The following is a 24236-nucleotide window of genomic DNA, read 5'->3' on the forward strand; positions in this document are numbered from 1 at the left end:
ACTCAAAACTTTTTACTATCACCTTTTTGCTCTTTTGTGGATACAACAGTTTGAAAGACAATACCAGACAAACAATAATTCAAAACATAACCATTACATCATATGCTTGAATATCCCTGTATACCCATTGTCATTATACGTTACTCAGGTTAACCTTTTTTTTTTTTTTTTTACATAGACTGTGGACTCTGGTGCTGGCACAACGCCAAGTTCCATCTTCTCTGTGTTTCCTCCAGCATCTGGCAGTCTATGAGATAAAACGACCTTGAAGCTCTTGGCAGTCAATTAAAATGCTTTGATTGCCCTCTACAGAAATAAAAATAGGAATAAAACTCAAACAGCAGTTAGTATACTGACACCAAAATTACACATTAATATTTTTGCGCAATTTTTTATTTTCATAGCAAACCTCACTCTAGTAATTACCACAAGTGTTCAGAATCTCTTAAACTATAATTGAAGTTAAGGGAAATTTCCTTCCTTCCCAATTTTCCTTTTCTTTACTAGATCCCAACCAAAGTTTTGAACGGATAATCCTCTAAACATCATAATAGTGGTATACAGTGAGGTCTTTTATAGCTGAACTGGGCATAGACACTCGGAAAGGGGGCTCCCGGGGGTTTGACCTCTTCCGGGCTTGAGGGTTTGTGATAGGAACTGGATGTGGCTATCACTGGAATCACCGGATAAAGGGGGCGTGATCTGAGGGGCGGTGAGGGCTGGAGATGTTGGTCTGGGTGTACTAACATGGCTGCCAGTGGGAACAGCCATAACCTCACTTCCGCCGTCCCTGGGCGTTGGTTCGGAAGATGAGACAACAGGGGCATGGGTGGGGAGCTCCACAGGCTACACAGACATCTTGCAAATCAGGATTCAGCTGCCTACAGACGTCACAGATCCACCCATCTCCACTACTCTCGGCGCCATTTTAGGGCAGTGGCGCACAAGCAATTATACTTGGCATATTCTTTTTATCATCAAGTTTCAGATAACCAAATGAAGAAACAAAGGTTCAGCATTTTCATATCCCTCACATTCTAGAGTCCTTGCGACCCTGTAATGAGCTTGGGCGGCTTCCAGCAAACCTTTATCTTCTAACACTCCCCGTGACTCTTCTAACATTTTTCTCCACATACAGTCCTATGAAAAAGTTTGGGCACCCCTATTAATCTTAATCATTTTTAGTTCTAAATATTTTGGTGTTTGCAGCAGCCATTTCAGTTTGATATATCTAATAACTGATGGACACAGTAATATTTCAGGATTGAAATGAGGTTTATTGTACTAACAGAAAATGTGCAATATGCATTAAACCAAAATTTGACCGGTGCAAAAGTATGGGCACCTCAACAGAAAAGTGACATTAATATTTAGTAGATCCTCCTTTTGCAAAGATAACAGCCTCTAGTCGCTTCCTGTAGCTTTTAATCAGTTCCTGGATCCTGGATGAAGGGATTTTGGACAAACAATTCAAGTTCAGTTAAGTTAGATGGTGGCCGAGCATGGACAGCCCGCTTCAAATCATCCCACAGATGTTCAATGATATTCAGGTCTGGGGACTGGGATGGCCATTCCAGAACATTGTAATTGTTCCTCTGCATGAATGCCTGAGTTGATTTGGAGCAGTGTTTTGGATCATTGTCTTGCTGAAATATCTATCCCCGGCGTAACTTCAACTTCGTCACTGATTCTTGAACATTATTCTCAAGAATCAGCTGATACTGAGTGGAATCCATGCGACCCTCAACTTTAACAAGATTCCCAGTGCCGGCATTGGCCACACAGCCCCAAAGCATGATGGAACCTCCACCAAATCTTACAGTGGGTAGCAAGTGTTTTTCTTGGAATGCTGTTTCTTTTTGGACGCCATGCATAACGCCTTTTTTTATAACCAAACAACTCAATCTTTGTTTCCAAAATGAAGTTGGCTTGTCCAAATGTGCTTTTGCATACCTCAGGCAACTCTATTTGTTGCCTGAGGTATGGAATGGACATGGTCTACCTTCACAGGACCACCACATTGGAGCCATGGATCTCCCAGGCCACTTTATGGTGATACTACATATGTTGACGCAGGGCTGTGGTGCCAACACTGGCACCCTGGCCACACTTCAAGTTCTACCCACAGACTGAACATAGGCCATGTTCAGCTTCCTTGGCGGCTTAACAAAAACTGCCACACGGCTAAGTAGGTAATTTTACCGCCCAACACTTTGCACTTACTGACTGCTACCGTAACTGCTTCTGTGAACCCCTGCACCACTGCTTTCCGGGCAAGTAGGCTGCTGCACAGTTGGTGGTCTAACCCAGGCACATTTGGCTTCCGACCTCCCACTGCTACCACCTTGCTGACTCCGTTATGTTCTCATGTTTAAGCTGCCACCCTTTTCTCCCAATGACGATAAAGACCCTTCGTCACCTGGCTCCCAATTGTGATCGCCTACATCGTCATCCACTAATGTCTGCAGGTCACTGATGTCCTCCTCAACAGTCTCTCAGGCAGGAGCCTGACCGCTCTCAACACCAGCTCCCATCACTACTGGCCCACTTACCAGAGGAAGCGACGGCAGATGTCTCCTTCAGATCTAGGCTGGGCACTAATTGCCGACTGCCCTGTAGTAACTCATCCCAACAGTATAGTGGATCTAAGCCCACAGCATAGAGTACTTCTCTAGCTGAGGGAACAGGAAAGGACAGAGGTAGGTTCAGGACACCTGAGACTACAGGGCTTGCTGCCGGACCATGCCAACTAAGGGTTGTGTCTGATGAATCCACAGACTCTTGGCTGGGGGTGTCTGATGTGACTTGGGATGAAGTGGATGACGGAGTCAAGCAGTCTACAACCATTGGGTTGTTGGTGAAGACTCGACCGCTACTTGACACTGGGAGCTCAGGCCTCTGTAAGTCACCCCTGCTGCCAAGGGCCCTTACTCTGCTGCGAACTGTGCCTGCGCCAAAAACATTTAGACCTGTGGCCCTCCCTTGTGCATAGCATGTCGCTTCAGTGCCTGACTTACTGTTAGATGAAAAAACGTAATTGCAAAGGAAATAAATAAAGAGCAAAAAGGCCTGTAATTTTCTACTGTGAAGAGAACGGCGAATATGCCCCTTATTTCTTAACATACTAATGAACACCTTTAAAAAAGCGTGATAAAGGCAGAGATTGGTGGATAAGAATTAAGATTTTTTTTGGCAGTACTGTACTGCAAAGTGGCCTGTAATGCCCATTCATATGGTAGTGTGCAAGGGGGCTAAGACTGTTGTTTCGTCTGCCGGTTTTACCAGTTTCCTGTGCGGTCTTTGAGCCAAGTAGCTAAGAATTTAGCCCGATCAGGAGAGAAGTTGCAGAATTAGATTTTTCCCGGATAGCACACTGATCCATTCATTTCTATGGGCCTGTACACATGACCATGAATTACACGGTGATGTGTGCGAGCCAATTGTCTAGGCCGCAAAATATGGCCTAGATAATTAGTTTTTTGAAAATCCATTTATACGGGACATGTCCTACTTTTGTCCACTTTCACAGATCCATCAATAAACACAAGTCTATTAGAAATCCCTGCCATTTTTTTTTTACAACATTTCTGTGTATATAGCCTAAATCATGAAGTAACTTATACATTGGGGAGGGATAGAAGACAGATGGCCCAGAGCCAGATGGAAAGAAACCGCCAACAACCCGAAATCTTCCCGGTGAAGTATATGGCCCGTCCACCTCTAACTATATCTACATTACACACAGCCCTGATCCAAAACATTATATAATGTGCTCCGCTGCCAGAACGTTACAGGGAAACAGCAGTATTACATACATAATGCATATACACACAACACCAAAGCAAATACACATATAGCACAACTACATTACAGACTGCACGATAATGTACATGGGCACAGATATGCTCCATACACCTCATAAACACACAGCTCTGCTCCTTGCAGGTCATACACACAGCTCAGCTCCATACACGTCATACACACACAGCCCTGCTCCGTACACGTCATACACACGCAGCTCTGCTCCGTACACGTCATACACACGCAGCTCTGCTCCGTACACGTCATACACACGCAGCTCTGCTCCGTACACGTCATACAAACGCAGCTCTGCTCCGTACACGTCATACACACGCAGCTCTGCTCCGTACACGTCATACACACGCAGCTCTGCTCCGTACACGTCATACACACGCAGCTCTGCTCCGTACACGTCATACACACGCAGCTCTGCTCCGTACACATCATACACACACAGCTCTGCTATATCCACATCATACACACACAGCTCTGCTCCGTACACATCATACACACACAGCTCTGCTATATCCACATCATACACACACAGCTCTGCTCCGTACACGTCATACACACACAGCTCTGCTACATCCACGTCATACACACACAGCTCTGCTCCGTACACGTCATACACACACAGTTCTGCTACATCCACACCCTCACATACACTTCAGCTTATCCAGCACTGAGCGCCTGGCCTGGTAACTCCTCATTATGTGATCACTTGCCTCCTCCCACACATATGACTTATCACATGACTGTGACATCATCTCAGGTCCTGTAGGCCTGGTACGAGTAGATACGTAGTATACAGCTAGAGGTATGTGTATATTATATTAGTAGGAAGGGGGGGATTATCATTAACTCATTCATTACTGATATCCTCCTATACTACCGAGTCTATTTTAGTTTTTTTCATCGCCGTGCTTTAAAAGCCAGAACTTTTTTTCCACTGTCCTCTGTAATGTATCTGTATGAGGCCTGCTTATTTATGGGATGGGCTGTATGAGGCCTGCTTATTTGTAAGACGAGCTGTATGAGGCCTGCTTATTTATGGGATGGGCTGTATGAGGCCTGCTTATTTGTAAGACGAGCTGTATGAGGCCTGCTTATTTATGGGATGAGCTGTATTTTTCAATAGGTCCTGATCTTTGCCTGCTTGTTTCCTGTAATACGTTATCATTGCTGCATGTAGATGAATGACTTGTACATTACATTTATCCACAGCGCATTGCGCTTCTTATACAGACAATCTAGCTTAATTTATGTTCAGTACGATCCACCCAAATGCAGTGTGTCCGTTTGCATACCTCCCAAGTTTCATAGGACAGAAAGAGGGACAAAATGTGCGGCATGTTATGCGTGCCGCAGAAAATTTTGCCCCACCCACTTCTACGTTGACTCCACTCATTCTTATCTATTTTTCCTTGTGTCTCCAAACTGTATAATGCTCCTACGGTCACACTAATATAATATGCCCCCACATTATAATGTTCCCTCAAATTGTCCCACAGTATTAAGTCTCTCTCCTCGTGTCCCAGTATAAACTGGTGGAAGCTAGAGAAGGACATTAAACTAGGGCAGATGGAGGGGGACATTAAACAATGGGATAGCTGGAGGGTCACATTAAACAGTGGGAGTAGTTGGAGGGGGACATTAAACTGGGAGCAACTAGAAGCAGACAAATCCCCCTCCAGCTACCCCCTGGTTTAATGTCCTCCTCCAGTTGCCCCCAGTTTAATGTCACCCTCCATTTGCCCCCTCAGATTAATGTCCACTCCTCGATCTGTCCCCAGTTTAATGTCCTCCCTTCCATCTGTTTCCATTTTAATTTTCCCTCCATCTGTCCGCAGTTTAATATCCCCCCTTCATCTGCCAACAATTTAATTGCCCCCTCTATCTACCACTAGAGATGAGCGAACAGTGTTCTATCGAACACATGTTCGATCGGATATCAGGGTGTTCGCCATGTTCGAATCGAACACCACGTGGTAAAGTGCGCCAAAATTCGATTCCCCTCCCACCTTCCCTGGCGCCTTTTTTGCACCAATAACAGCGCAGGGGAGGTGGGACAGGAACTACGACACCGGGGGCATTGAAAAAAATTGGAAAAAGTCATTGGCTGCCGAAATCAGGTGACCTCCATTTTAGACGAATAGTGGATTTCAAATCCGGGTCATATGAGAATGTGAACTTTGTGACTATGAGACAGGGATAGCTGTACAGGCAGGGATAGCTAGGGATAACCTTTATTTAGGGGGGAATGTTATTAAAAATAACTTTTTGGGGCTCTATCGGGTGTGTAATTGTGATTTTTGTGAGATAAACTTTTTCCCATAGGGATGCATTGGCCAGCGCTGATTGGCCGAATTCCGTACTCTGGCCAATCAGTGCTGGCCAATGCATTCTATTAGCTTGATGAAGCAGAGTGTGCACAAGGGTTCAAGCGCACCCTCGGCTCTGATGTAGCAGAGCCGAGGCTGCACAAGGGTTCAAGCGCACCCTCGGCTCTGATGTAGGAGAGCCGAGGGTGCACTTGAACCCTTGTGCACCCTCAGCTCTGCTACATCAGAGCCGAGGGTGCGCTTGAACCCTTGTGCACACTCTGCTTCATCAAGCTAATAGAATGCATTGGCCAGCGCTGATTGGCCAATGTATTCTATTAGCCTGATGAAGTAGAGCTGAATGTGTGTGCTAAGCACACACATTCAGCTCTACTTCATCAGGCTAATAGAATGCATTGGCCAGCGCTGATTGGCCAGAGTACGGAACTCGACCAATCAGCGCTGGCTCTGCTGGAGGAGGCGGAGTCTAAGATCGCTCCACACCAGTCTCCATTCAGGTCCGACCTTAGACTCCGCCTCCTCCGGCAGAGCCAGCGCTGATTGGCCGAAGGCTGGCCAATGCATTCCTATGCGAATGCAGAGACTTAGCAGTGCTGAGTCAGTTTTGCTCAACTACACATCTGATGCACACTCGGCACTGCTACATCAGATGTAGCAATCTGATGTAGCAGAGCCGAGGGTGCACTAGAACCCCTGTGCAAACTCAGTTCACGCTAATAGAATGCATTGGCCAGCGCTGATTGGCCAATGCATTCTATTAGCCCGATGAAGTAGAGCCGAATGTGTGTGCTAAGCACACACATTCAGCACTGCTTCATCACGCCAATACAATGCATTAGCCAGTGCTGATTGGCCAGAGTACGGAATTCGGCCAATCAGCGCTGGCCAATGCATTCTATTAGCCCGATGAAGTAGAGCTGAATGTGTGTGCTAAGCACACACATTCAGCACTGCTTCATCACGCCAATACAATGCATTAGCCAGTGCTGATTGGCCAGAGTACGGAATTCGGCCAATCAGCGCTGGCTCTGCTGGAGGAGGTGGAGTCTAAGGTCGGACCTGAATGGAGACTGGTGTGGAGCGATCTTAGACTCCGCCTCCTCCAGCAGAGCCAGCGCTGATTGGTCGAGTTCCGTACTCTGGCCAATCAGCGCTGGCCAATGCATTCTATTAGCCCGATGAAGTAGAGCTGAATGTGTGTGCTTAGCACACACATTCAGCTCTACTTCATCAGGCTAATAGAATACATTGGCCAATCAGCGCTGGCCAATGCATTCTATTAGCTTGATGAAGCAGAGTGTGCACAAGGGTTCAAGCGCACCCTCGGCTCTGATGTAGCAGAGCTGAGGGTGCACAAGGGTTCAAGTGCACCCTCGGCTCTCCTACATCAGAGCCGAGGGTGCGCTTGAACCCTTGTGCAGCCTCGGCTCTGCTACATCAGAGCCGAGGGTGCGCTTGAACCCTTGTGCACACTCTGCTTCATCAAGCTAATAGAATGCATTGGCCAGCACTGATTGGCCAGAGTACGGAATTCGGCCAATCAGCGCTGGCCAATGCATTCTATTAGCCCGATGAAGTAGAGCTGAATGTGTGTGCTAAGCACACACATTCAGCACTGCTTCATCACGCCAATACAATGCATTAGCCAGTGCTGATTGGCCAGAGTACGGAATTCGGCCAATCAGCGCTGGCTCTGCTGGAGGAGGCGGAGTCTAAGATCGCTCCACACCAGTCTCCATTCAGGTCCGACCTTAGACTCCGCCTCCTCCAGCAGAGCCAGCGCTGATTGGCCGAATTCCGTACTCTGGCCAATCAGCACTGGCTAATGCATTGTATTGGCGTGATGAAGCAGTGCTGAATGTGTGTGCTTAGCACACACATTCAGCTCTACTTCATCGGGCTAATAGAATGCATTGGCCAATCAGCGCTGGCCAATGCATTCTATTAGCGTGAACTGAGTTTGCACAGGGGTTCTAGTGCACCCTCGGCTCTGCTACATCAGATTGCTACATCTGATGTAGCAGTGCCGAGTGTGCATCAGATGTGTAGTTGAGCAAAACTGACTCAGCACTGCTAAGTCTGCATTCGCATAGGAATGCATTGGCCAGCCTTCGGCCAATCAGCGCTGGCTCTGCCGGAGGAGGCGGAGTCTAAGGTCGGACCTGAATGGAGACTGGTGTGGAGCGATCTTAGACTCCGCCTCCTCCAGCAGAGCCAGCGCTGATTGGTCGAGTTCCGTACTCTGGCCAATCAGCACTGGCCAATGCATTTCTATGGGGAAAAGTTAGCTTGCGAAAATTGCAAACTGACAGGGATTTCCATGAAATAAAGTGACTTTTATGCCCCCAGACATGCTTCCCCTGCTGTCCCAGTGTCATTCCAGGGTGTTGGTATCATTTCCTGGGGTGTCATAGTGGACTTGGTGACCCTCCAGACACGAATTTGGGTTTCCCCCTTAACGAGTTTATGTTCCCCATAGACTATAATGGGGTTCGAAACCCATTCGAACACTCGAACAGTGAGCGGCTGTTCGAATCGAATTTCGAACCTCGAACATTTTAGTGTTCGCTCATCTCTATCTACCACCAGTTTAATGCACCCCCTTTATCTGCCACCAGCTTAATATTCCTTTATCTGCCTTCATTTTAATTGCCACTTCATCTGTCTTCAATTTAATTGGCCCCTACATCTGCCCCTAATCCCCCCCTCTTAATCATACATGTTGTTTCTTCTGTCATTCTTACCTTCCATCAGACTCAGTTCCCAGCAGCTTCCATTTTCTGTTTAACACTGACTACACTGTTCTGTAGTATCAAGAATAGCTCTGCCAACACAAGAGTCTGATCACATGGTCATGACATCATCAAAATTCCTTTAACCCACTAGGATTTAGCATCCATCATTTAGCCTTTACCCTACCCTGACAAAGTTTGTTAACAGCAAAACACTTCAGCGGCATAGCAGGACAAACTGTAAGCTATCGGGGACAGCAGTGTAAAATTGGGACTGTTGTGCCAGATCTGGGACGGTTGGGAGCTATGTCTTTTGCTGGTAAACATTTGTACATTTGCACGAGAAAATTACTGGGAACAAGTGACCCAGGGAGGCTTGTTCCCAATAACTGATCTGAGGTTGTCTCTGTGTAAAGGGGCCTTTACATTTTCCCTTCTCCAGCAATGATGTTTCCGAGGTCTTCAGTCCTTTTAAATGTCAATCCCCAGACAAAGTGCTAAAGTGAAATGTACAGCAAGGAAACTGCTTCATCTACATCCTGAACAGTGAGGAAATCTCCTGACATTCATCTCATTTTCCCATTTCAATGAAGAGAAAGAATATACAAGATCTACAGTATATTACCGTATATACTCGAGTATAAGCCGACCCAAATATAAGCCGAGGCCCCTAATTTTACCACAAATAACTGGGAAAACTTATTGACTCGAGTATAAGCCGAGGGGGGGAAATGCAGTAGCTACTGGAACATTTCAAAAATTAAAATGGTCGGAGTTTTTGGGTGCAGTAGTTGCTGGGTGCTGGGAAAGGGGAGGGGTGTTTTGGTTGTCTGTCTGCCCCTTCCCTGAGCTTGAGGACTGTTTTTTTCCCCCCAATTGTAATTCAGCCTGGCTGAATATAGGGTATCTGCAGTGCTCCTATTAACCCCTTTCCAACGGAAGAGGAGCACTGCAGATCCCCTATATTCAGTAGACCGGGCACTTTCAGACACAGGGATACCTAATGTGTATGTGTTTCACAGTAATTTTCTACTTTTATATGTATTCTAGGGAAAGGAGTGATGTACAACTTTTATTTTTTTTATAGCTTCTTTTTTTCCCACTATTTTATGGGAGATTCTATACATTGATATTGTGGTTGGTCATAGACCCCCCCACCTTTTTTTTTTTTTTTTTTGCTGACTTGAGTATAAGCCGAGGGGGGGCTTTTTCAGCACAAAAACTGCTGAAAAATTCAGCTTATACTCGAGTATATACGGTATTTCCTCACAGGTTTTCGTTTTTTTACATCCAGGTACCTGAAGAGTTTAGAATCTTGTCTATGGACATTTTTCTGACTAACCGGTCAATAATGAAAAGAGAGAAGAACAATATGGCAGAAAGTATAGTAAATCTCACCCTAGAGATCCTGTACCAGCTTACTGGAGAGGTGAGAGATTCTGATGATGTCACATTACATCATTCTTATCTATAGTAATAACAGATGATATGACTGGAGAGGTGAGGGACTCTGGGAATGGATGGAGTGATATTTATTAATGTGTCTCTCCATAAACAGGATTACACAGTAGTGAAGAAGACCTCTAGTGGGCGCTGTCAGGTTCCTGTATCTGAAGGATGGGGGAGAACCCTGAGCCCAATCCTGGGGCCTCCACCTCACTCCCTGATGCATGAGGAGATCAATGGACAGAAGATCCTAGAACTCACCAACAAGATCATTGAGCTGCTGACTGGAGAGGTGACACTGCTGGGAATGCTGGGACATTATACAGGAGCGCTATGAAGGGATCTGGTGATGACTGTATCATTGTGTTGTCAGGTTCCTATAAGGTGTCAGGATGTCACTGTCTATTTCTCCATGGAGGAGTGGGAGTATTTAGAAGGACACAAAGATGTGTACAAGGAGGTGATGATGGAGGATCAGCAGCCCCTCACATCAGCAGGTAATAGACATGACTAAATACACACGGCCTCTCATTATCTGTAAGGAAAGAATTAATTCAGTTCCTGTATGTGTTTCCTCCAGTTCCATCCAGTAAGAGAACATCACCGGAGAGATGTCCCAGTCCTCTTCTACCACAGGACTGTAAGGAAGAAAATGTCCTCCAGGATGATCAGGTAGATGAAGATAAGGTAACATGAAATTTTCTACTTCTTCTCCTATAAAACATCCCATGTGACTTCTCTATCCGTCTGGTGACTTTTACAATATTTGTTTCACAGCTTTTGTATCTTGGTGAAGATCTGAACAGTATTAATTCTCCAGAGACATATGTGAGGGGGGATCAGGAGCGTATGGAGGACATTCCTACAGGTGACCGCCCAGGTGAGTAGTCACCACTAAATACAGACAGAATAGTCACAGGTTCTCCTCATTATCTGGCTACAACAATTTAATGTTGCTTTGTTTAGGCTCTATATTCCAGACAGATCTGCCTCTTTCCCTTACATGCAGTTATTGCATACATTAAAGGGATTCTATTATTAGAATCCCTTTTTCAGGTAATATCATGTTGGAATAGCCTTAAGAAAGGCTATTCGTCCCCTACGTTTATATTTCTGCTCTGTGCCATCATTCCATTGATATACCTGTTTTTCCCCTGTGCTGCCTAAAGACTGTACTTCTGTTGGGATTATGCATGCAAATCCCTTTACATATATATTTATACCACACCATGAAATTAAAGGTGCTCTAAAAGAAATAATATTTTAACCAGCTCACCCTAAATACTGTATAAGCAATAATACTAAGTTATACTAGCTCTAGAATAATCCAGAATCATGTAGGTAATAAGGAAAGACTTAGCAGCTGTCAGTGGGTACAAAATTATACTGTTATAGGACCCCACTGAGAAATATCCCATCACATAGTATATGCCATAGTAATGGGACCGGCTGCATTATATGATGTAACATGGTAATCCATATACTTATCTGGATACAGACTGTAAATGCTCTTAAGACACCAGCTACATGAAGACTAAGAAATAGAATAATCCGGTGCAGTAATTGGCTGATTTCCTTTGCCTAAATGTGTTGGGCCCTAATACGGAGGTAATATATAGATCATCAGATGCCATATAAAGGAATAATAACACAAGCACTTATCTTTTCCGGATGCAAACCCTTCTTCTTGAGGGGAAGGTTCTTGGAGCTATAAAAGTCTGGCCGCCAATCTGTACCACCACACCAAATTACCCCCAGCCGCAAGCATTGGCTCAGTGGCACCATAAAACCTAGAATGTCAGTTTTACCACATATAATAACCCACTCCCCGGAACACCACCCAGCAGGAGCCCCAAGACCAGCCAAACCAGATTAAATTAATCCTAGGAGAAACTAACCACCATGTTTCCCCACCTCTGAAAATTTCAACCAACTCCAAGGACCCCCACCCCTCCAATTAAAAAATAACCTGTATAGAGTACTATATAGTAAGGGTTAGTAATAACACAAGCACTCAACTTTTTTGGATACAAACCTCTTCCTCTTTGAGGGGGAGGTTCTTGGAGCTACAAAGGCCTGGCTACCAATCTGTTCCATCACCAAATTACCCCCAGCCGCAAGCACTGACTGCATTACACAGCAGTAATCTATAATAAATCATACATGAGAGGACTCTGTGAATGTATATATCCTGAGGTAACACTTCAGTATATATGATATATATCAGCCAAATCTGCAGTGTGTGTGGTAAATACATGAGGGGATTCTGTGACTGTATATATCCTGAGGTAATACTGCAGTATATATGATATATCAGCCATATCTACCGTGTGTGAGGTAAATACATGAGGGGGCTCTGACTTTATATATCCTGAGGTAATACTGCAGTATATACAGTATAGTTTGTGATACTACACTAGTAGTGCTGTGTAATGTGAATGTGGTCACCAGTGTTATGTGAGGTGATAAACCCCAGTCTTATACTCCCTGATACTGCAGACATGTTACCTCCAGGTCTTGTGATGAGAGAAAGAGGATGAAGATGGAGGAGACAGGAAGTGACATCTATTCCTAAACTCCTCCCTCCATAGAGTAACACACTAAGCACTGTATACTCCTAAAGCTGAATATACACTGATATACTCTTAAAGCTGAACCCGTTTGTATAAATCTTCACAACTACTGCACAAAGAAGAAACTGCAGGAGTTTTTGATTCCCACATCCCAAAGTCATGTCCCACTTTACTGATGGCTCCGGGGGTGTCTACATCACAAATGGCCCAAGACCCCACAAACACTACTTTTCTGTAATACTTCTGATTGTATATCAGTTATGGATGAGTGATGTGTACAATAGATAAAGACGAGAGAACTATCTTGTAATGAGCTGATGTTTTTACAAGTTCTTTCAAATTTTGGAATTGCCTGAACCTGAGATTTTTAAGATTTGCAATCTATGAATTGCTATTATACTCTGAAGTGTCTTCAGACCCCCCAGGGTGTAATAATTGAAGTACCTGGGGAGTTGCAAAAAAAAAAATGCTCCGCCATGCTATCCAATCTTGTATCCATTAAGTAAGGATGAGCGACCCATTGGCAGATTAGATCGCAGGAACAAGCTAGGTCAGTGAGAGGAGAACAGACCAGGAGAACACCTTAGCAGCTTCAGAAACCAAATGGACCTTATTGCTTAGGCACAGGAAGATGGAAGAAAGCCTTATCAATCTTGTAACTGTTGAGCATTGGATGAACAGACGTTTGAGCTGGCCATTTAACAGCTCAGAGTCACAGGATCTCGAAGATGAGCAGAGCAAGTAAAAATGATAACCAAAGTAGAAAAGTGGAAAACAGTTTGTGGTCAAGCATCATGATCTACTAGTCCTTGTTCTGAGGTCTACTGTTGTAGATTGTCTTCTGTTTAACCATAAATGTCTTAGTCAGTTTTACTACATGCATTGTACAGAAACATAAAATATACTTTATTCTTGACAGGTGATTGCACCAAGAGCTCAGAGGAACTTGTCATATCTAGAGCAGATGATGGTGGTATCACACAAGGTACACATGAAGTACAAGCCATTATCCCAGATATACCCTCAGCCCTTCACAGCAAAAATCTAGCAACTGATCCTTCTATCAAGGTCCTAACTTCTGATCCATCACAGACTGAGAAGAAAGATAAAAGTGACAGACAGAGTGTTGTACATCAGAGAATTTACACAGGAGATAAGCCATATTCAGGTTCCTATCAAACAGGGCAGAGGAAATTTACATGTTTAGAATGTGGCAGGTCTTTTACAGTTAGATCAAATCTTATTAAACATGAGAGATGTCACACAGGGGAAAAGCCATATCCATGTTTAGAATGTTTCAAATGTTTTAACCAGAAATCAGATCTTGTTAGACATCAGAGAATTCACACAGGGGTGAAGCCATTTTTATGTTCACAATGTGGGAAATGTTTTGCAGATAAATCGAATCTTGGTAAGCATGAGAGATTTCATACCGGGATGAAACCATTTCTGTGTACAGAATGTGGCAAGTCTTTTAACCAGAAATCAGATCTTATTAGACATCATAGAATTCACACAGGGGTGAAGCCATTTTCATGTTCAGAATGTGGAAAAGGTTTTACAGATAAATCAAATCTTGCAAAACATGAGAAAAGTCACACAGGAGAGAAAGATTTTTCATGTTCTGAATGTGGGAAATGTTATAGTGCTCTATCAAATCTTGTCGCACATCAGAGAACTCACACAGGGGAGAAGCCATATTCATGTTCCGAATGTGAGAAATGTTTTAAACAGAAATCTGCACTTTTTCAACATCACAGAGTTCACACAGGGGTGAAGCCATATTCATGTTCAGAGTGTGGAAAATGTTATGGCCAGAAATCACACCTTCTTCTACATCAGAGAACTCACACAAGGGCAAAGCTATTATCATGTTCCGAGTGTGGGAAATGTTATAGTACTAAATCAACTCTTGCTAGACATCAGAAAAGTCACACAGGGAAGAAGACCTTGTCATGTTCAGAATGTGGGAAATGTTTCAACCAGAAATCAGATCTTGTTGCACATCAGGCAATTCACACTGGAGTTAAATCATTGTAACACCAAGAAAGCGAAAATTTTATTGATACCAAAAACATACACAGAGGAGGGGCCTTTTTCATGTACTTAAAGGGATATTTCCATCTTGGCAAATCTCTGATCTGATGAGAATAACTGCTTCCAAGTCCTGATCATTAGGATGAGACATGCTGATCCTGTAATTCCCGTAAAGTAGAATGTGATCAATGTGCAACATGGTGGCTCCGTGGTTAGCACTGTAGTCCAGTCAAGGACATCTGCAAGGAGTTTGTATGTTCTCAAGTTTGTGTGGGTATCCTCTGGGTATTCTGTTTTCCTCCCGCACTCCAAAGACATATGATAGGGAATGCAGATTGTGAGTCCCTACTTGGGACAATATTGACTATATGTGTTAAGTGCTGCAGAAAATAGTGGTGCCATATAAGTAAGCAATATAAATACGCCATTCTTGGCTCTTCCTGTAAGATCCGTAGGGGTTGGGATGGGGAACATTTATTCTCTTAGTCACGATTTGCTGAAATGTGAATAATGGTTGGAAATGATGTCCTCACAAATCAGATCCTGTTACAGGGACACATATTAGCAAAATATATGTAACTATTCTATGTAATCCTTTTAATAAATTATAGGTGACTGGCTTCTAGATTTAAAAAAAAATTAAAGATCTTGTCTTGTAAAGTAGTTTCTGTCTTGTGTCTTTAACACTGTCTTTGTGTGTACTGATAGCAGAACGGATCTTACTACACTTCCTAACCAATCCATCACCATGACCTACCCCACCATCGTTTATATCAACCACATGCTCTCCAAGAAGTGTGACCCACCCCACCATGGTTTATCCTGCACCATGAGCTCTTCCAACATTGAGATTTACCTTTTCTCTACATCCTCACAGATGTTATGATCTGTACCATGATCTGTGATGATCCATGATGGTATGATCTGTGGTCTCAGCACTGCCATGTGTCACTGAGCGAGCACCCCTCACAGCTGGCTGGATATTCGTGAGTGGAGTTGCCCTCCATTTATTATTAGGGTTGAGCCATGGGGATCGGAAAAGATTGAATCCCGATTGGCGATTGAGCAAATTTCACGATCGGGATCGGCTGGAAAACGATCAAAAATCGTATTTTGAAATCTCAAGATCGGCTCAACCCTAAAAGTGACTTTTCCCATAGAGAAGCATTGACTAGGGTTGAGGAATCAGGAAAGATCGGATCCCGATCGGCGATCGAGCAAATTTCATGGTCGGGATCGGCTGGAAAATGATCATAAATCAGATTTTAAAATCGATCCTGAAATCTCAAGATCAGCTCAACCCTATTTATTATATAATGACATTGGTTGTCTCTGTGAATGTGTTAGACATGAGAATACTGCCATCAGGCTCAGTGCAGAGTCAGCAGAACAGACAGAGGACACATACAGTCCTATGAAAAAGTTTGGGCACCCCTATTAATCTTAATCATTTTTAGTTCTAAATATTTTGGTATTTGCAACAGCCATTTCAGTTTGATATATCTAATAACTGATGGACACAGTAATATTTCAGGATTGAAATGAGGTTTATTGTACTAACAGAAAATGTGCAATATGCATTAAACCAAAATTTGACCGGTGCAAAAGTATGGGCACCTCAACAGAAAAGTGACATTAATATTTAGTAGATCCTCCTTTTGCAAAGATAACAGCCTCTAGTCGCTTCCTGTAGCTTTTAATCAGTTCCTGGATCCTGGATAAAGGTATTTTGGACAAACAATTCAAGTTCAGTTAAGTTAGATGGTCGCCGAGCATGGACAGCCCGCTTCAAATCATCCCACAGATGTTCAATGATATTCAGGTCTGGGGACTGGGATGGCCATTCCAGAACATTGTAATTGTTCCTCTGCATGAATGCCTGAGGATTTGGAGCGGTGTTTTGGATCATTGTCTTGCTGAAATATCCATCCCCGGCGTAACTTCAACTTCGTCACTGATTCTTGAACATTATTCTCAAGAATCTGCTGATACTGAGTGGAATCCATGCGACTCTCAACTTTATCAAGATTCCCGATGCCGTCACACACAGCCCCAAAGCATGATGGAACCTCCACCAAATTTTACAGTGGGTAGCAAGTGTTTTTCTTGGAATGCTGTTTCTTTTTGGACGCCATGCATAACGCCTTTTTTTATAACCAAACAACTCAATTTTTGTTTCCAAAATGAAGCTGCCTTGTCCAAATGTGCTTTTTCATACCTCAGGCAACTCTATTTGTGGCGTATGTGCAGAAACGGCTTCTTTCTCATCACTCTCCCATACAGCTTCTATTTGTGCAACGTGCGCTGTATAGTTGACCGATGCACAGTGACACCATCTGCAGCAAGATGATGCTGCAGCTCTTTGGAGGTGGTCTGTGGATTGTCCTTGACTGTTCTCACCATTCTTCTTCTCTGCCTTTCTGATATTTTTCTTGGCCTGCCACTTCTGGGCTTAACAAGAACTGTCCCTGTGGTCTTCCATTTCCTTACTATGTTCCTCACAGTGGAAACTGACAGGTTAAATCTCTGAGACAACGTTTTGCATCCTTCCCCTGAACAACTATGTTGAACAATCTTTGTTTTCAGATCATTTGAGAGCGGGCTGTCCATGTTCGGTGACCATCAAACTTAACTGAACTTGAATTGTTTTGTAGAAAGAAATGGTCCAAAATACCTTCATCCAGGATCCAGGAACTGATTAAAAGCTACAGGAAGCGACTAGAGGCTGTTATCTTTGCAAAAGGAGGATGTACTAAATATTAATGTCACTTTTCTGTTGAGGTGCCCATATTTTTGCACCGGTCAAATTTTGGTTTAATGCATATTGCGCATTTTCTGTTAGTACAATAAACCTCATTTCAATCCTGAAATATTACTGTGTCCATCAGTTATTAGATATATCAAACTGAAATGGCTGTTGCAAACACCAAAATATTTAGAACTAAAAATGATTAAGATTAATAGGGGTGCCCAAACTTTTTCATAGGACTGTAGCAGTGGTTGTCTTATTGCTATATGAACGCAGTACAGTACAACTTTTCTTATCCAGTATATGAACGCAGCACAGTAAAACTTCTCTTATTCAGAATATGAACACTGACAATGCACCATAACACTTCTCATATTATGCATACAGATACTGCACAGTACCAATCTTATCCTACATACAGACATTGCACAGTACCACTTCATATATCCTGTATATGGACACTGCACAGTAGCACTTCTCCAGGGGCGTAACTACCATAGAGGCAGCGGAGGCGGCTGCCACAGGGCCCGGGCCATTAGGGGGCCCGGTGACAGCCGCTACCGCTGCGTTTTTTTTAAATAGGCTGTTACGGGCCCTATTCACTTGCTGATCCTGGCTGGGCCGGGATCGGAAAGTGAAACGCGGGCCCCACAAATACTATCATTATACTCGGGGGTCTTTGCAGACCCCCGAGTATAATGATCGGCGTATAGGGAGAGGTAAGGGAACATAACAAACAGTGTTACTTACCTCTCCATGATCCTGCCAGGCCTCCTTTCTGACGTCTCTGACGTCACGTGAACCCGGCCTGCGTCCCGGGTCATGTGACGTCTGACGTTATTTCATAAGGATGCAAGCGGAGAAGACATCGTAGGAGCCGGGGGACAGGTAAGAAACAGTAATTTTCTATGTTTTATTCCCCCGGGTCTCCGATTATTATACTCTGGGGTCTGAAAAGACCCCAGAGTATAATAATTGTTTACAGATACTGCACAGCACCACTTGTCTTAACTTGAATACAGATATTGCATAGTATTACTTATATCCTGAATATGGACACTGCACAGTAGCACTTCTCTTATCCAGTACTATACCACATATATTTAAATTTTTGTTTGTTTAGTGGCCCCATAAGAATTGGCCGGTCTTGCACTGGTCTAACTTGTCGCTGTTGTCTGTGACATACCTTGTCCAATTGGAGACGGTTTTGGGTCTGCTGAATGTTTTCATTAGCTTGAGCAGTAGCCATGCGTTTTGCTGCAGGAATTTTGCATCCAACTACAATTTTCCCTTTTTGGGGGATGAGTAGTTTAAATACATTTCAGTTTCTAAGACTGCTGACATCCAGTAAGGTGGTGCAGTATAGTTATGGCTGTGTTGTTATGGAAAAGTGGGGAATGAAATGTGAACTTATATTGGCTGATACACATACAACTGAATATTTAAGGACCTGTGAACTGCTATTGACTAATACAGGTCATAAATAGCTTGCTTGCTATGAAAACCTGGTGAAATGCTGTGAGTATTTTAAGACTGAAGATCCTGCAAGCTTCCATTGGCTGACCTACAGCAGTGAAGAAAAATGGCTGGGTTGTTATAGAAATTTGGAGTAAAACTGTGTGTATGTGGAGACTAAGCAACTGCGAGCTTCCATTGGCTGATAAGTGACATGTGATTGTGTGTATATCATTTGAAATAAGAGTGAATTGCAGGCTTCTATTGGCTAATGCAGGTCATTTTTGGGGGAATGCTGTATCTCAGGAATGGTACGTCCTAGAGAGCTGAGGCCCAGTCTAAAACCTTCCGTGTGCCAAATTTGGTGAAGATCAGTCCAGTCATTTGGTTGCACATAAAGAACAGAAAGACAGACAGACAGAACTCCTATAATATATATACATATATATATATATATATATATATATATATATATATATATACACGCCCACATAAATCACTGAACCACCTTCTGTCTCTGTCCATTTTGTTCCTCCTAGCTGGGGACATCTCTTCTAACCCTGGCCCTCTTTCCTTCACTAACACTTCTTCTTCTTGCACACATAGAAGGCCTACAAACCTCATCAATATTTACCATGTTCCTTCTCATCTCTCCCCTGTCTCTTTTAACTGCTCTCTCTGGAACGCCCGCTAAGTGTGTAACAAACTAAAATATATTAATGACTTATTCCTTAGTAAATCCCTCAGCCTGCTCGCCCTTACTGAAACTTGGATCCAGCAGGCAGATACGGCCTCCCCTGCTGCTCTGTCTCATGGTGGCCTACAATTCTCACATACCTCTAGGCCTGATAATATGCAGGGTGGTGGGGTAGGCTTACTTCTGTCGCCACAGTACATTTTTCAGTCCATTCCACCAGTACCCTCACTCACATTCCCCTCATTTGAAGTCCATGCTATCAGACTTTTCCGCCCACTCTCCTTACGTGTAGCCGTGATCTACTGTCCACCTGGCTCACCCTACCAATTTTTGGACCACTTTGCTTCTTGGCTTCCCCACTTTTTATCCAGTGAAATTCCTACCCTCATCATGGGTGACATTAACATACCTATTGACACCCCTCACTCCCCGGCTGCCTCACAGTTTCTCTCAATAACAACCTCTTTTGGTCTTTCACAATGTTCTTCTTCTGCCACACATGTTGATATTGTCTTCCATCATCTCCTAACAGTTTCTAAATTTACTAACTCTTCTCTACCACTCTCTGATCATAATCTTCTGTCTCTCACCATCAGTGCCCTCTCCCCTTCACAAGATACACCTACCCCTCACACATATAGGAATTTGCGTGCTATCACCCAGCACCTCTCAGATACTCTACAGTTCTCTCTGTCCCCCATCTCCTCAATATCCTGTCCCAATCTGGCCACCAGTCACTATAATGAAACCCTTAAAAATGCATTGGATGAGGTGGCTCCCCCCTCCACTCGTAAAGTCCCACATAGGAGGCAGCAACCCTGGCACACGTCACAGAAACATCTTCTTCAGCGGTGTTCTAGGTCTGCCGAACATCTCTGGAGAAAATCACGCTCACCTGCAGATTTCCTCCACTTCAAATTTATGCTTAAAACATATAGTTCTGCCATTTACCTCGCCAAAGAAACCTATTTCACCACCCTCATCTCTTCTCTCTCCAGCAACCCTAAAAGGCTTTTTGAAACTTTTCACTCCTTGCTCACACCCAAGGTGCAGACGCCATTCACAGACCTTAGTGCAGATGACCTGGCCACTTATTTCCATGATAAAATTGATAAGATCCGTCAGGAAATAACTGCCCAATCCCCAGGTGGCATTGATTCCCACACCTACCGCACTTCAGACTGTCCATTCTCATCTTTTCAACCTGTTACAGAAGAGGAAGTCTCTCAGCTACTTTCTTCATCTCACCCTACAACCTGCAGTAGTGACCCCTTCCGCTCACACCTTCTGCAATCTCTGTCGCCTGCTGTCATGACTTGCATTATTAAAATATTTAACCTCTCTCTCTCTCTTCTGGAATTTTCCCATCCTCTTTCAAGCATGCTGTTATAACTCCGCTATTGAAAATACCCTCCCTGGACCCGTCCTGTACTGCTAACTATCGACGCGTCTCTAACCTCCCCTTCATCTCTAAAATCTTGAAACGCCTGGTCTATTCTCGTTTAATCCGCTAACTCTCTGCTTGACCCCTTGCAATCTGGTGTCCGCGCTCTGCACTCTACTGAAATGGCCCTCACCAAAGTCTCCAATGATCTCCTAATGGCTAAATCTAATGGTGACTTCTCTCTTCTTATTCTTCTGGATCTCTCTGCAGCTTTTGACACTGTTGACCATCAACTCCTCCTCACTATGCTCCGCTCAGTCGGCCTTAAGGACACTGCGCTCTCCTGGTTCTCCTCTTATCTCTAAGACCGCACTTTCAGTGTATCATTTGCAGGCTCTGTTTCTTCCCCTCTTTCCCTTGCTGTTGGGATTCCTCAGGGTTCGGTCCTAGACCCCCTGCTCTTTTCTCTCTAAACAGCCCCCACTGGACAAACCATCACCAGATTTGGCTTCCGGTACCATCTTTATGCTGATGACACCCAATTATACACATCTTCCTGTGACGTCACCCCTGCACTAATACAGAACACCAGCAACTGTCTTTCTGCTGCCTCAAATATAATGTCTTCGCTCTATCTGAAACTAAATCTCTCTAAGACTGAAATACTACTGTTTGCACATCTAACAGATCTGTCCCTGATATATCCATTGTAGTCTCAGGCCTTACTATAACTCCTAGGCAGCATGCCTGCTGCCTCGGGGTCATGTTTGACGCAGACCTTTCCTTCACTCCCCATACAGAATCACTTGCACGCTCATGTCACCTCCACCTCAAAAACATCTCCAGAATATGTCCTTTCTTTACCAGAGATACATTAAAGACACTTATTGTTGCTCTGATTCATTCTCACCTTGACTACTGTAACTCCTTACTAATCGGTCTTCCCCTCACTAAACTCTCCCCTCTACAATCTATTCTGAATGCAGCGGCCAGGCTCATCTATCAGGCTAGACGCTACAGCAATGCCTCTGGTCTGTGCCAGTTGCTACACTGGCTGCCTATTCATTATAGAATAAAATATAAAGTTATCCCCCTCATCCACAAGGCTCTCCATAATGCCGCACCTCCCTACATTTCCTCCCTCATCTCTGTCTACCGCCCAACCCGTGTTCTCCATTCACTCAATGACCTAACACTTACATCCTCTATTATCAGAACCTCCCACGCTCGTATACAAGACTTCTCCCGAGCTGCACCACTTCTCTGCAATGCTCTACCCCGGACAATCAGATTAACTCCCAATTTCTACAGCTTCAAGTGCAAATTAAAGACACATCTTTTCAGACAGGCCTATCACAATTCCTAATGTAAACCCTTCCATACCGTCATTAGAATCCCCAAAATCTAACCCTTCTCTGTTCCCGCTCCCACATTACCCCACATGATATGATGCCATTTCAGGCTAACTTTATATGTCCAAGCACCATCCACATGTTAAAGGACACGTCTGGTGACGGCTCATAAAGTTTTATATTTGTGTAATGACAGTAACCTCTATTACAAAAGTGTCTGACCTCTGTATAAGCAATGCCGCCCCTGATACCTCTTGTGTCACCCCCTCTACCCCATAGATTGTAAGCTCTTGCAAGCAGGGCCCTCATTCCCATTGTGCAAAATGACTTTCTTTGTAATGTACGGTATCGTTATGTCTGTATTTGAACCCTACTAATTGTACAGTGCTGCGGAATATGTTGGCGCTATATAAATAGAAATTTATGAGAAAGATAACAGATGAAAAATAGCGAATATTCAGGTTGGACCTGGCTCGCTACAAGTCGGTTCGGTCATCACTAAACATTGACATAGAATGAGGATAGAATCACATGAAACTCCTCCAGTATCACAGCTTGAAGCCTGATTCCTCCCACCCGACTGATCACATGGAAATTACATCATCAAAGGTCCTTTTGCATTTCCCGGAAGTACAGTTTGCAGCCTGACTCCTCCCACATGACTGATCACATGTCATGAAGCTATGACAGATCCCAATAAGACTTAGTACCTCCCATGTAAGTGGTGTGCAGCTGTAACGGTGATGTTAGGAGTTTATTCACTGTGTGTCAGGATTACTGGGTCACATGTACCATTAAAGAAAGATTATGAACGATTATCTGTTTTCCCTTATCCCAAACAGCAGCACAACTGGGGGTATTCCTGCCCCTATGAGATGTTAGGACAGGTGGAATTTTTAATTACCTAACAGCTTTGACCCCTATAAGAGGCCGGAAGACATGCTCCTCCCTTGTGTTAGTAGCAAGTATAGCTTACAAAAACAGTTTATAAATGATAATACATGCAGTATCAATAGTACAAACAGTACGTCATAGGGAGGGAGCCTTGTGCTGCTGTTTGGGCTAAGGGAAAACAGATTATCATTCATAATCTTTCTTTCCCCCTACGCCCAACAGCAGCACAACTGGGGATTTAGCAAGTATCGCTTCCCCTAGGGTGGGTCATCCTGGCAGGCTGATGTCAAGTCGGGGTGCCCGATGCTGTGGAATCTGCCATACGCCAGTCCAATCTGAAATGCTCTGCAGAAACCGTGTCTCCGCCCATGGTGTCGCCACTACCCGGGTGGCATGGACCCGAATCCACTCTGGAACAGACAACACTTGAGCCCATCGGGAACCGCTGATGGCTTCTCTGATCCATCTTGACAGGGTTGTCTTTAGAGCCTCTGATGCAGCGTGTATACCTTCTCCTCCTGCTTGGGAGAGGAAAAAAGGCAAGGCAATTACTTGGCTGAAGGGTAGGTACCTTGGCAAGAATCCTGGTTTGAACCTCCGCCGCACTCAGTCCTGGAAGGAAGGTAGTGAAGGGTTCGCCAACCTTCTTGGCAGAGGCTTCTTGCCAGCAGGAAGGTCGTTCTGAATGACCGGTACCTCTAATCCACTTCAGCTAAGGTCTCGAAGGGAACTCTTTGACGAGAGGATCTTGTGCCAACCGTGTCTCCAGGAGAG

General features: G+C 44.1%; 2 protein-coding genes across 2 annotated transcripts in view; both read left to right on the plus strand.

The window, feature by feature from the left end:
* The window catches only part of LOC142210374 (uncharacterized), a 437305-nt gene that overhangs the window by 31851 nt on the left and 381218 nt on the right, over positions 1-24236 (plus strand). The window lies entirely within an intron of this gene.
* On the plus strand, positions 10828-15547 carry LOC142209081 (uncharacterized). Its single transcript, XM_075278023.1, has 4 exons — positions 10828-10858; positions 10902-11008; positions 11099-11201; positions 13814-15547. Exons 1-4 carry the CDS (start codon positions 10828-10830, stop codon positions 14932-14934), a joined length of 1362 nt encoding a protein of 453 aa, XP_075134124.1. The 3' UTR covers positions 14935-15547.

Source organism: Leptodactylus fuscus, chromosome 6 (assembly GCF_031893055.1).
Source record: "Leptodactylus fuscus isolate aLepFus1 chromosome 6, aLepFus1.hap2, whole genome shotgun sequence".
Classification (NCBI taxonomy): Eukaryota; Metazoa; Chordata; class Amphibia; order Anura; family Leptodactylidae; genus Leptodactylus; species Leptodactylus fuscus.

What these genes read in the sequence shown, in the direction of transcription:
- LOC142209081 (XM_075278023.1), top strand. Translation starts at nt 10,828, where the DNA reads ATGACTAAATACACACGGCCTCTCATTATCT. An exon ending in CACACGGCCTCTCATTATCT is followed by an intron (nt 10,859 to 10,901) that starts GTAAGGAAAGAA and finishes TGTTTCCTCCAG; the next exon opens with TTCCATCCAGTAAGAGAACA. An exon ending in ATCAGGTAGATGAAGATAAG is followed by an intron (nt 11,009 to 11,098) that starts GTAACATGAAAT and finishes TTTGTTTCACAG; the next exon opens with CTTTTGTATCTTGGTGAAGA.